Source organism: Pelobates fuscus, chromosome 12 (genome assembly GCF_036172605.1).
Source record: "Pelobates fuscus isolate aPelFus1 chromosome 12, aPelFus1.pri, whole genome shotgun sequence".
In the NCBI taxonomy this organism is placed as follows: domain Eukaryota; kingdom Metazoa; phylum Chordata; class Amphibia; order Anura; family Pelobatidae; genus Pelobates; species Pelobates fuscus.
This window is the reverse complement of record NC_086328.1, coordinates 26995581-27010429: the sequence shown is the minus strand read 5'-3', so window position 1 is coordinate 27010429 and position 14849 is coordinate 26995581. Positions and strand designations below refer to the sequence as shown.

At 39.0% G+C, this 14849-nt stretch overlaps 1 protein-coding gene across 2 annotated transcripts in view; it reads right to left on the bottom strand.

The window, feature by feature from the left end:
• The window catches only part of CDH8 (cadherin 8), a 314476-nt gene that overhangs the window by 29182 nt on the left and 270445 nt on the right, over positions 1–14849 (bottom strand). For both annotated transcript variants that reach the window (XM_063438477.1, XM_063438478.1), the window contains one exon: positions 2501–2622. In XM_063438477.1, coding sequence (XP_063294547.1) covers positions 2501–2622 — 122 coding nt within the window. The remainder of the gene's footprint in view (positions 1–2500; positions 2623–14849) is intronic.

The window sequence follows — 14849 nt, the reverse complement described above, 5'->3', positions numbered from 1 at the left end:
TAGCAGTGACTAAATCGTTGGATACTTTGGTCAAAGCTGTTTTAACAGAGTGACGAGCATGGAATCCAGACTGAAGTGGGTCAAGCAGAGAGGAGGATTCGAGGAAGTCTGTCAATCTCGCATACACAACTCTCTTAAGGATCTTGGAGGCAAACGGCAGTAGCAATATAGGGCGGAGGTTGGATGGGGAGTTGTGGTCGAGGATGGGCTTTTTCAGAATTGGTGTTACAGTTGCATGCTTGAAGGGTGAAAGAAATGTGCCGTAGGATAGGGAGAGATTGAAAATTTTAGTGAGAGGAAGAGCAAGAGAGGGAGACAGAGTGCGGATGAGATATGAGGGAATAGGAGCAAGGGAACAGGAGGTGGGGCGGGAGGACCGGAGCAGAGCAGAAACCTCTTCCATTGTAGTAGGTGTGAATGAGCATAGAACAGTAGAGTGAGTGGGGTTGGGTGATGTATTGGAAGATGTATTGGAATGGGAGGGAGAGAGGTTAGAGATCTCTGCCCTGATTGTAGAAATCTTCTTGGTGAAGTGAGTTGCAAAGTTTGAGGCGGACTGGGTGGTTTGAGATGGGTAAAAGGAGCCTGCTTCAACATGAAAGTAGTCAATATGGTCTATGGATCATTATTGTTATTACTAACTTTTATAAAGTGCCAACATATTCTGCAGCGCTGGAGGTATTTGTCTATAGAAAGTTGCTTGAATCATTTTACTGCACTGATGCACTCAAAGACTTTTACAGCTAGATCCCCATTGAGATCGACTTCTTAATAAACAAACGTACCTAAAGTTCAGTTTGACTGCAGGCTTCAGTTGCTGATTTTAACCTTTTAAAGATCAATGAAAAATTACTCCCCAATTGACTCTAAAGAACCCTTTCCAATTTGCCCTATTTTTCGGTCATTGAAAAGGATACTCCAGGTACCGATACAACTGTAAAGGGAGACTATAGTCATCAGAACAACTATAGCTTAATCTAGTGGTTCTGGTGTCTATAACATGTCCCTTCAGGATTTTTGATGTAAACACTGCCTTTTTTTTTTGTTGGAAAAGGCAGTGTTTACATTGCTGCCTAGCAACACTTCTAGTGGCAGTCATTCAGACCACCACTAGAGTTGCTTCCTGTGTCTGTGCTGCATTCAATGCATCTCTTTGAGGAGATGCTGATTGGTGCAGTGCAGCGTTTTGCGCATATGCTCAATAGCCTCCCAATGCTTTTCTATGGGAAAGCATTGGAGTGGCTGAGATCATTAGTGTCATGAATACATGATTGTGTTCCTGACACTATAATGTTACTTTAATGCAGATAGATTTTGGCCTCAGTAATATGCAGTATATGTTTGCATGCTGAAATCTTTTTGCATGAAATTTTTTTAATGTTTTGCAGAATGCTGCATCGTTAGCCTGCCTCCTTAGACACATGTGGCTAAACATTTATTTTATATGCATCAAATGCATTACAGTAGTTTTGGTGCTTGGAGTGTAATATTAACTAGCTGAGGACTATATAAATTATAATGCTAGATAATCAGTATATTCCATCCTGAGATGAGGTACATAGGTAATAGATTGTTGGCAAATGCCATTGCTCCATAAGATATTTTATTTTTATTAATATCCTGTTAAGTGTTTCTGTGAATATTAGAAGTACCGGTTTTAATATGCCTGTCAACCCATAAGAGTATCCTGAAAAATCTGGGTAGTTAAATTTATTTTTTGGAAATCCAGACAACAATATAAGTAGTTTGCAGATTAATTCAGAGAAAAAGTCTTCAGAGTTTTCTGCGAAACAACCAAAAGAGTTAAAAACATTTTTTTTTAAATGATATATTTTCCACTCGAACTAAACGTGCAGCATATTGACTACAAGATCAAGCAGAAGACATAGATTCAAGTATCACAATATGTTCAATTCCAAATACTGCAGAGAAACCCTGCTTTAGCATTTTCCATTACGAAGAATTTCTAAGACATAGTAAAAAGGCACAATTTGAATTTTGAAGATTGAGAGATAAAGCAAGGAACACAGAAGGGTACCAGGTATAGAATTTCAGTTAGAATACTAAAGTCAAGAACAGCAAAGGTATTAAAAAATGCTATAACTAAACTTAACATTATATCCTTACACCTGCTGCCTTTCTCAAAAATGTTACGAGGTAGACAAATTTACTAATACATACTCCACCTACAGCAAGTCACATTAATTTCTCTGGGTAACAGGCAACTAGAGGTTAAGTCTATACTTGGTAACCAGAGACACTGGTGTAAGAGTTGCTCAATCATGACAATCACACCTGCAGAGTCTCTCAATGTTTGGATGGTGTCCCAATTGCCTCTCTCTTTGGGCAGGCCAAGAAGTGAATACCTCTTTGTCATTGGAAATAGAAAATTGCAAAATGAAAATATTAATGCTGCAGTAAGAAGCAGTGTTTGTTTTCCATAGACATCATATTTTACATTTTTTTTAAAGACACAACATTATAGGTATGCAATGCGTACCTGTCCAGGTTTTCCATTTTCACATAGAAAGGCTTCATAGTCCGTGGCAAATTCAGGCGCATTATCATTAACATCGAGAACTTTAATTGCGACAGGTACTCTTGATATTTGACTGTGATTTCCTAAAAAAAAAAAAAAAAATAGATAAAGCATTCAGCCAAATGCTGCACAATGTATCAATTAAAACGAATCGCTCCTTCTATCTCGTTTAAAATGTGCTAATAGAAATACATTAGGTTTTAAGTACCTAGAGTCAAACTAAAGGGAGAAATTAGCCAACATTTCACAGTGCATGCATAAATCTTTTGTTGGAGAGACGTTCATTTGGGAGTGGCTTGATGAAGACCTTTGAGAAATAAATAAGACAATTTTTCACGGATTGTGTTTGCTTGTTTACTGATCCTATTCATTATGCATCTGAGATATATTTTGCTGTTACTCCTTGATACAATGCACATATTCAGTTTAATTAGTTGATTTGACTTAAAACCTTCAGTAGCTCACCTAATTCCAGCGCCCAACTCCCTTACCTCTCCTCCCCCGCCAACGTCAGGATCCTCGTCCGACGTCACAGGACCCGAATGCGCATGCGCGGCACTGCCGCGCACGCATTCACAGCTTTTCTACGGACGCTCTGCGTGATTGAGGCATAATATGCCTCAATCATTGCAGATGCACCTCTAGTGGGTGTCCGGAAGACAGCCACTAGAGGCTGGCTTAACCCCAAATTTAAACATAGCCGTTTCCCTGAAACTGCTATGTTTGAATCTGAAGGGTTAAAACCTGAGGGACCTGGCACCCAGACCACTTCATTGAGCTGAAGTTGTCTGGGTGACTATAGTGTCCCTTTAAGATCCAGTATACAGGGTTTGCTGAAATTCAGAGTAGGACTTCACAGGTAAATATGTTCAGTTGTTGTTGGTACATATAATAACAGAGTCTAAGGAGATTCTTCAAGGGGTATTTCACAAAGGAGCAACAAGTAAAAATAGTGGAATTTTATTTTCAAAATGAAAACTATTAAGCAAGCTGATAATTTCAAGAATTCTAAGATTATTGTCCACCAAAGACCTTTCAGCTCCCAATTACATCCTGTTGGTATATCTGAAGGAGAGGGTGTACGTGAACAAACGGCATATACTCAAGCATCCAGGAGGAGAATAACCGTGCAAACATTTGAGTGCTAGAGTCTCAAACATTCACTAATGTTATGAACAATACAATCGAAAGAGCCGCCTTTGAGTGGCAGCAAATGGAGCTCATTTAAAAGATCTCATCATCTAGTCAAACAACTATCTATACTGTATATTTCACCGAAATTGGTTCATTAACAAAAAGTTACTGACTCCTCAAACCCTACTCTAAATTTTGGCCCCATGTGTTAGCATTACAAATCTGATTACGGATGACTGACTCTGAAATAAAAAAAGAAGAAAGATGTCACTGGCCAACTCGAAAAACAATTAAATATATTCAAACTCAAACTCAAAATGAAAACACGAAATCATAAAATATGAAGAGGAAATATTCATAAATTGCCTCATGAACTTGCACAAGTCCGGCACATCATGGAGGATAAAAAATATTTTAAGCAGCAGTTTTATCAATGCTTCACTAATTTAAATCAGTAAAGCTACACATGCTCATTGAGGTCAATTCGGATTTAGTAAGCAAATGTGACATCAACGTGACATCATGCAAATGAGAAATGTGATCACACTACTTGCAAATGCATGAATTTTATATCATATGGGGTGTTTCTTCCATATGCTTGCATAGGAGAACACAAGGCCATTTAAAGTCTCTTCACACTCTTAAATAACACAAATTTTTATGGTTAACACATTTTATCAGCTTTTTAACGTATTATGACTAGAAAATCGAGTAAGAAAATTTGGTTCGGACAAACCATTTTTCCTGAAAACAGGAGGAAAAAAAGTAGGTAAATCAGACTGATTTTTTTTTCCTTCTCTAATATTTTTGTTTATTTGCTATTCTGTCTATCCTAAAAAAAATTAAAAAAACTCTCATTTGAAAAAAAAACATACTGAATTCAATCAAGCTATATGTGTCTTACTACAATAGAGTTTGTATAATAATTTAACCCCATTAAGGACCAAACTTCTGTAATAAAAGGGAATCATGACATGTCACACATGTCATGTGTCCTTAAGGGGTTAAATATCAAAACTGGCTAATTCAATAAACATAAAACAAAAAGTCACCATCTCAAATAGTTATACAAAACAACACATCAAATGTTCATACTTTGTATGCATTCTATCAACACTTATTTGAGCTGTAATCTTTCTCAAAAACATTACTCTGCAATATCATCTTTGCTACAACACATGCATTTAAAGATCAATAAAACATACAGAAAATATTTTTTTCTCTTAATGTCTCCAAATCAAATGCAGTCTCGGACTATTGGATTTTTCTATTACATGAATTTTATTCTATTAATATAAATAGATTTAAACTCTTTAACTCTCACCAATTGAACCTTGCACACGTGAAGTTATTATTTGGTTGATAGATGACTTGTATAAGCTATAAAGTCAAGGTCGTGAGTATATATTCGAGATAGTGTCTACCAATCATTTTGACCTCAGGGGGTCAATGAAATAATCTCAAGGGTTCTATTACGGCAGAGATTATTATTAATTATATAGTTATCTGAAATGAGCATTCAAGACACCTCCTCGTCTATGAAATTGTGCATTCCATCATAGATGGTTCATTGCCATAACACTCCGATGATATACAGTACTTTCTAATATTGGCTTTCATGTAATGTAACAATGAAGATGCTGTCAGAATAATATTATGTTTTAAACAAATGTCTTATCTGATACTGGAATTGTAGGACAAATGCAATCAAATATGAATCATTTTGACTGTTCTACAAAACGTTTAAATGCTTTTCTCGAAGTCGGGAAAATTTTAATGCCTGTATAACCTTCTAAAAGTACAACAAGAATGAAAACTTAACGCACATATTTACTCCTGAGATCTGCACTCAGAGCTTAATGTTTGTGATTACAAAGCTAAGTATAATAATAGTAATTAAAGTGCTTTTAAAGGACTGACATTTGTTTGGTTTTCAAATGTGATGATTTTATGATAACCCAATGCATTGCTATTTATTTTATTGACTTTGGAAGAGATGAAGTCTGAGTTGACTTTTCCAGGAATAGAACCTGTGTTTCTAAGGTATGAACAGCTACATTAGAGCTATCTTGACCACCCTTCGACTTTAAAAATAAGGTAATTAAAACTGGATTGATAACACTCACTTTTCTGTTGTCACATGTATCTAACATTAGAAAAATAGCAAATAGCACTGTCCTGATATTGATGCGTCAATGCCTTCCATCACTTTGGATATTTAACAGTGCATTCCCATATTTGGACTTCTGAATAGCCTTGGACTGCCAGGAGAAATAAGAGTGGAATTTCAACTGGGAGAGTAGTTTTTTTTCTCTTTTACCTGAGGATCTACATTTGAAGGACCTTTCTTTAATTGAATAAATACATCAATTATAATAATTAATGAAGAAATGCCTTAATTATAATAATTATCGAAGAAATATTAGAGTGAAACTAATTCATTATATAAAATAGGGAAATAAAAACACTCACTGGATCTTCGAAAATAATGGTGTATTTCACCATTATAGAATAGTGATGTCTCGAACGGTTCGCTGGCAAATAGTTCCTGGCAAACATAGCTTGTTCGCGTTCACCACGGACGGCGAACATATGCGATGTTCGGTCCACCCCCTATTCGTCATCATTGAGTAAACTTTGACCCTGTACCTCACAGTCAGCAGACACATTCCAGCCTATCAGCAGCAGACCCTCCCTCCCAGACCCCCCCCACCTCCTAGACAGCATACAATTTAGATTAATTCTGAAGCTGCATTCTTTTTTTTTTGTGTTTGTGTTTATTATACATTATCCTCCATAGCCAGTAACCTGTGTTTATTATACATTACCCCCCATAGCCAGTAACCTGTGTTTATTATACATTATCCCCCATAGCCAGTAACCTGTGTTTATTATACATTATCCCCCACATGCAGTAACCTGTGTTTATTATACATTATCCTCCCATAGCCAGTAACCTGTGTTTATTATACATTATCTCCCCCATAGACAGTAACCTGTGTTTGTTATACATTATCCCCATAGCCAGTAACCTGTGTTTAGTATACATTATCCCCCATAGCCAGTAACCTGTGTTTATTATACATTATCCCCCCATAGCCAGTAACCTGTGTTTATTATACATTACCCCCCATAGCCAGTAACCTGTGTTTATAATACATTATCCCCCTAGCCAGTAACCTGTGTTTATTATACATTATCCTCCCATAGCCAGTAACCTGTGTTTATTATACATTATCCTCCCATAGCCAGTAACCTGTGTTTATTATACATTATCCTCCCCATAGCCAGTAACCTGTGTTTATTATACATTATCCCCCATAGTCATTTATCGTTGGACCTAGGCAGCATGATGTCTTAGGCCGGCCCAGAGAGTGAGTGAGTGAGTGAGTGAGTGAGTGAGTGAATAATATAACATATATGTTCAGAAACATATTAGTAATATATGTAAATCGGGTTCATGCAAAGAGGGTGAAAAGGTATTAAAGAAAAACACACTTATTGCATCAAATTTACAAAGCCAAACTTTTAACCCCTTCCCGACCGCGGACGTATCAGGTACGTCTGCCCGAAAACAGTCCATAATGACCTTGGACGTACCTGGTACGTCTGCACCTATTTTGAGCTCTGGAAGCGCATCATAAGGGGCAGGCTGGGTTCATCCAATCACAGCTTGCCCCATTAGCAATTTCATCCCAAGTGTGTTCCCCATTTCTCTGATTAGTGTGGATCTGCCTCCATCTCTTCACTTGTGTTTTAGTGAGAGAGGGAGAGAGATCTGTGGTTTAGCTAGAGAGATTTAGGTATTTATAGGTAGGGATTTGTAAAATCTTGAGACCCAAAGGCTCTTTTCAGAGCCATTAACCCCTGTCTTGCCAGTGATCACTATAATCACTGGCTCTTGCACAGCAGCACTTTTCTGCTGTTTGTGCCTTTTTTTTAGGGGTTCATTTTTTTGGGGATTTTTTTTTCTTTTTTGAGACCCAAAAGCTCTTTTCAGAACAATTAACCCCTGCCCTGCCAGTGATCACTATACAGATCACAGGCTCTTGCACAGCATCACTTATTTTGTTGTCTGTTAATTTTTTCAGGGGTTAATTTTTTTATATTTTTTGTGACAGGTCACTAAGTAAAGTGATTGTGATCATGTCACATGGGTCACAGAAGTCAACCCGCGCTGAGCAGTCATATGCCACCCTTGCGCTAGAGTCTGACGCGTCTATGTCAGACTCTGATCCTGATTTTCACCCTGCCAGGTGCTCAGATACATCATCACTAGATACAGTGTCTACTGCTAGTGATGTATCTGGTGATGTTGTATCTGTGCCTGCTAGTCCCCCTGCCAGAAGGAGACGTGCTGCTCCAGCCGGCAGAACTGCTGAGGAGTGGGTAGTGCCTCATCGCCAGAGGTCAGACATCCCATCCTTTACTGCAAATCCTGGCATTAATTTGGATGTCACAGGATTTAGCCCTCAGCAGTTTATGGAGGTGTTTCTGGGCGATGATGTATTGGGGAACATTGTCGCCCAAACTAACTAACTTATATGCCCATCAATTCCGAGCTACAAATCCGGACTCTTTTTTGGCAAAGCAGCAATGGGCCCCCATCGATGTGCCAGAATGTAAAAGATTCTGGGCATTGACTATGCTGATGGGCATCATAAAGAAGCCCTCCATCCGCTCCTACTGGAGCAGTAGCCCCATCTGCTCTACCCCCATTTACTCCCAATGTATGTCGAGGAAGAGGTATGAAATGATTCTGCATTTCATGCACTTCAGCGACAACAGCCTGTGTCCCCCTAGGGAGCATCCCCAGTTTGACAGGCTGTATAAAATCTGCCCCCTGATTACCCACTTTGCTGCCAGGTTTGCAGAGGCTTATACACCTGGACGGAATATATGCGTGGATGAATCCCTGATGAAGTATAAGGGAAGGCTGGGATTCAAGCAGTATGTTCCTTCCAAGCGCTCTAGGTATGGTGTAAAGATGTATAAGCTCTGTGATAGCTAGACTGGGTATACTCAGGCCTTCCGGTTGTACGAGGGAAAGGATAGCCACCTTGACCCTCCAGGTTGCCCAGAACATATGGGAACCAGTGGCAAGATTGTCTGGGACCTGATATTCCCCCTGATGAACAAAGGGTACCACTTGTATACTGACAATTTTTATACAAGTGTCCCTTTGTTCAAGCTACTGTACTGTATTGATACAGTAGCTTGCGGCACAATTAAAAAGAACAGCACAGGTTTCCCAGGACAACTTGCACGCACTGGCTACGAAGGGGGGATACCTCAGCTCTGCGCCAATAGGAGCTGTTGGCAGTTAAGTACAGAGACAAGAAGGATGTGTACCTTCTTACCACCATCCACACTGAGGGGACTGTGGAGGTCCCTGTACATGGCAGAGCTGAGAGAACGAGGAAGCCAGTGTGCATCAAGGCCTATAACCGTCATATGGGTGGGGTTGATCTGGCAGATCAGGTGCTGCAGCCCTACCTAATTATACGAAAGACAATGGCCTGGTACAAAAAGGTTGCAATCTACCTAATGCAGATTGCAACCCACAACGCTTTCTTGTTGTTCAAAAAAGCAAACCCCGGGACGCAACTGAGATTTTTACAGTTTCAACTCCAGATCATTTTGGGGATTTTGTACCGTGATGCACCTCCTCCCCGGGCGGTGATGGGAGAGAGCAGAGTTGGGGCTACACATTTTATTTTTAAAATTTCCCCTACTGCGGCAAAGCAGAATCACCAAAAAAGATGCAGGGTCTCTTCTAAGAGGGGGCAGAGAAAATATGTGTATATTACTGTCCTGATTGCCCTGGACAGCCTGAACTCTGCATTGGCGACTGCTTCAAACAATACCACACGCTGGTCCGATTTTTATTTATATTTTAACATTTGCCGTTCAGTTTTTTTTTTTGGTGTCTTTTTTTTGGGGGGGGTTGTTACATTTACCCCGTGCATGGGGGGGAATGGGTGTCCTTAGGAGGCCTCACAGAAAATAACCCGGGGTGTTTTCTTGCAATAACCAACAACGGGCTCTCCTAGATCACAGTCAAAAAGCGGTGTGCGTGTGTAAAATTGAGGATTGAACAGTTACCTCCACACACGTTCTTAAACTTTTTTTTATTTTTTGTCTGGCTAAAAAAAAGTTGCATCAAAGCACTCCACATGCAATACCTCGGGTGTCTACGTTTCAAGTATTGACCCTTTTGTGGCGATATATAAAACTGGGGTATGTGATAAGCCCCAAGCTAAAGATAGGCCTATCAAAAGAAATCCTCTCAATTTCAGCTCAAATTGTAAGTCATACAATTGTAACCGTACCTTCCCAAAATCCTGGCAAACCTATGCATGGGGGGCATGGGTGTCCTAAGGAGGCCTTGCAGAAAACAACCCGGGGTGTTTTCTTGCAATAACCAACAACAGGCTCTACTAAATCACAGTCAAAAAGCGGTGTGCGAGTGTAAAATTGAGGATTGAACAGTTACCTCCATGCACATTCTTCAACTTTTTTTATTTTTTGTCTGGCTAAAAAAAAAGTTGCATCAAAGCACTCCACATGCAATACCTCGGGGTGTCTACGTTTCAAGTATGTACCCTTTTGTGGCGATATATAAAACTGGGGTATGTGATAAGCCCCAAGCTAAAGATAGGCCTATCAAAAGAAATACTCTCAATTTCAGCTCAAATTGCAAGTCATAAAATTGTAACCGTACCTTCCCAAAATCCTGGCAGACCTATGCATGGGGGGCATGGGTGTCCTAAGGAGGCCTTGCAGAAAACAACCCGGGGTGTTTTCTTGCAATAACCAACAACGGGCTAAATCACAGTCAAAAAGTGGTGTGTGTGTGTAAAATTGAGGATTGAACAGTTACCTTCACACACGTTCTTCAACTACTGTGGGGTGTCAACTTTTCAAATATATGCACTCTCATGGCAAGAAAATACATTGGGATATCTGATAAGGCCCCCAAAAGGAAGATAGGCAAACAAGATATGTAAAATTTGAAAAACGCATATCAGACATTTTGCTTTGCACCCCCCAGTGAACCCGGACAAACGTATGCATGGGTGTTATCGCTGTACTCGGGAGATGATGCCGAGTACATATTGGGGTGTCCTTTGGCAGTAACACCTAACAGGAGCTTAGAATCTATGCCCAAAGTAGAATGTGTGAGTGAAAAATAACACCACAAAAACGTTTGACAGAGACTGGTGGTAGAATTAGTGCATGTAAAGTGTTGAAATGCCACCATGTGAAATGCCCTGGGGTGTGTACTTTTCAAAAGCATACAGTTTGACGGAGGTGAATTACATTGGCCGGCTTCAGACACGTTCTAACTGGGACATGGGTGCATGATGGCCAGCTGTGTTTTTTTTTTTTTTTCATCATATTTTACTTTTTTTATTCTAGTAAATTATATGATATGATGGAAATAATGGTATCTTTAGAATGAACATTTAATAGCGAGAAAAATGGTATATAATATGTATGGGTACAGTAAATGTGTAAGAGGCAAATTACATCTAAACACAACCACTGCAGAAATGTAAAAAGAGCCCTGGTCCTTAACGGTAATAAAATTGAAAAATGGCCTGGTCACTAAGGGTTTAAAAGCTTTCCTCATTTCTTTCTCGGGATGAGGAATATATCGGTTGTAGACTGAGGATTTCCATCTGCCCAATCTTTTAATAATATGCACTGGAGTGTCAGTGTTGAAGGAGACAGAAGCTGCCTCTATTCTAAATGAAAGACCCAAGACATGGATACAACCCAATCTTAAGAGTAGTGTTCTGATGTAGAAGATGATTTTAGCCATAGTCAGAGGGATTCAGTGAGAGTAGTGGTGAAATGTGTGTTGCATGACTGAGTGTGGGTAAGTAAGAGTCAAGTATTTTAACTGGGCACTAGTTCTAGGTGGGATAAAGTGGTATAGCGGATGGATGAGTAGTTTGGTTCGTTTTAGAGGTTTGTAGAGAAAGTATATAGTGATCATGATTTTTAGCGATATCCAATATTTTTAAGGTGGTCTCAAACAAACATAAAATGCTATATAAAATTTGTGGGAATATCGAATAGTCGTGTACAGTAAATCAGAGAGGGCTCAGAATATCGAACCATCGATCGGTAACCTGGATGAAGTAGGGGGTCTATCTGTTTTATTAAATATGAGGTAATATGCTTTTAATGGGATAGGACGTTAGGTAAGGTGTGTGATTGGGATAAGTGGTTGTGGCTGTATTTACCTTATCCTGGGACCGACCTGGCTCCTAAGCTTGAGCCGCGCGTGGCTGGATCACTCCTGCCTCCACACGAGCCGCATGCGGCTTGATCTCCTCTTCTGACTTAGCCGCGTGCACTGACCGCAGTGATCGGTCACGTGGCTCGCCTGGCACTAGGAGCACGGCTCGAGTCACGAGCTCGATATTAAAGGGGCAGTGGGAGCCAAAAGTTGATTCAGGCTCCCATTGGCCAACGTCATTCCAGCACCCCCACACACAAACGTTTTGGGGGCGTAGGCATGATGTAGGCCAATCACTGGTGTAACAGTAGTGTACATTAAAAAAAAAAACTAGAAATTTGACTGTGAAATAATAGCAGTCAGTTTGCTTCACACGTGTGTGTTTCAGGGCCTCCCAGAGCACAGTGTCGCACCAGTGCAACTCATATCTGGTGTAACAGTAGTGTACATTTAAAAAAAAAATACAGGGGGCTTGTTGTCACCTTTTGGGGACCCTTGTTGTACGTGGCTGGGTGGAGGAAGAGACCTTCAATGACATCAGTGAGGACAAGGAACGGGACATGGCTAGCTTGGTATCCAACCTTGTGCAAATGGGGAGTTTGCGGTTGTGCAAATGAACTGTTTGCGGTTGTTTGCGTTGCGTTAAACGGGGAGTTTGGTCTGTCACTGTGAAGCGGGCATAACCCTTACACTACCTGATCGATACAACATCATACCTGATGTTTTAAAGCACGTTATTCCAAACAATTTAGGAATGTTAGGTGATTTATGCCCCTTATGGATTAAAACCAGACTCTGCATCAACTATGTAATTTTTCATGGGACTTTTGCCATGGATCCCCCTCCGGCATGCCACAGTCCAGGTGTTAGTCCCCTTGAAACAACTTTTCCATCACTACTGTGGCCAGAAAGAGTCCCTGTGGGTTTTAAAATTCGCCTGCCTATTGAAGTCTATGGCGGTTCGCCCGGTTTGCCCGTTCGCGCACATCACTATTATAGAATTACGTTTCTGACCTTCTTGGTGCAACTCATGAAATATCTATTGCTACAGAACCATACCTAGCTCTGCTGAATATATTTTCTGGAAGATATTTTTCCAAAATAGAATTTGAGCCGTTTCATGGATATTGGACTGTGGCTCACATTTTCATACCCTGAAGCTGGAAAAGTGGCATGATTTGGCACATACGTATGATGGAAAAGTTTAGTACCCTATTACATAATAACCTTCCACATTTTGACAAAATATGGGACCAACCCTTGCATCTTGTTACCTCCTGGATTTTCCACTAACTTGGAATTCTTGTTTATTTTCATTTTCTTTATTGCTTTATAGACCTGTTTCATGATGTAAATATGTTACATATGCAACTGGGTTTTAACTATTGGAAGCTCATGCTATATATTATGTTTTTCTTTCTTGACCAAATGGTGAGTTTTCTATGATTGAATTCAGTTAGTGGAAAAGAAAAAAAACAAAAAAAAAAAACTCCTTCTCCTTATTTGGCCTTGGCTATGACTGGACTGAACTGGATTGTGATGTAAAATTCTAAATTTCTATTATATATTTAAAAGATAATGGAACATCACATGTAAAAAGGTTAAACACAAGTTATCGATAATTTTTTAGCGTTGTATTCAGTCATGTAATTTCCAAAGATGTGATAGTTCCCCTTTAAAATTTCAAACAAACCCCCTCTCCTTTTCTCTTCTTTATCCCAATCTATGTTTTACTTTATGATAAAGAATAAAAATTGTCAATTTAAAAAAAAAAAGATTTTAAACAAAAACCTGCACCTAGTTTCCATTAAATGTGCAATTTATGCTAATACAACTGTTTTATCTTCACTTTGAAGATTTATAATCCCTGCTTAAAAAAGTACAAAGAACATTATATATTATATTTAAATCAACGGTTACCAAAATAAAAGTTAATTAATTTCTGAATTTTAAAGCTGAAATATAATTTATATGGCATATTGACAAACAAAATAACATAACAATTATGGAAATTGTAAGTAATAAAAAATATGTCAAGTTCTTAAAACTAGGCACTAAGACACTAAAGTACATTGGATTAGATATTAAATATAACATAACTACTTTAGTTGTTAGAGTTGATTTTTATAGCTATAATAAAACATTGCTAAATAAAATGAATTAAAAGATTTGTACTATATAAAAAGAAATGCAGGATTGCAAGCTCGTGCCCATGGAGGCCATTAGATCAAAGTGTTTGCAATTGGCAAGTCCATCAAGTAGGAGGGGACGGGGGTCATATAAAGAGCTTTTTTTTGCAAATGAGAAGTCTGAATCCTAGAAGAGTAACATAAATGTGCATTAAATACATTTTTAGTTAGAAATTTTGTTACTCAATATAGAAAATATTTTGAACGTGTGTGACAATGTTTCTTAGAATGGCAGGTCCAATCTAACGAATAATATTTTGCTAAGGACCAATGAAATTGCATTGTTCTTAAAGTGTATTAAAAGGTTTGGACAGTCATGTACTAGTATAGAACTCAGAATAGATCCAGGGGATCTGTACAGGTGTGACATTAACCATGGTCCTTGCCTATGTTTTCCATCATGTTGAGCCCTATGTTGAAGCTGTGGGTCAATTTGGTGTTGTGTCTGATGGTGGACACAGTTCTACTCACTTCCTTTCTACTGTCAAGGCCATGCATCATGTTGCAAGCACACATTATGATGCGTTATTTGTTTACCAAAACATTGTAGGAATGTGTTGAATGTTTTTACGGGTTTCTTGTATTCTCCATAGGACATTGCATTGTATGATTGTTTTGGCATTCTGACCCAGTTTGTCTTTTTTTACTTTGATGTCTGTTACCATTTACTTTGACTTTGTTTGGCATGTTGTTACTGTGTTAATAGAGAACTTGATTAATCCCAAAGAGACCACTC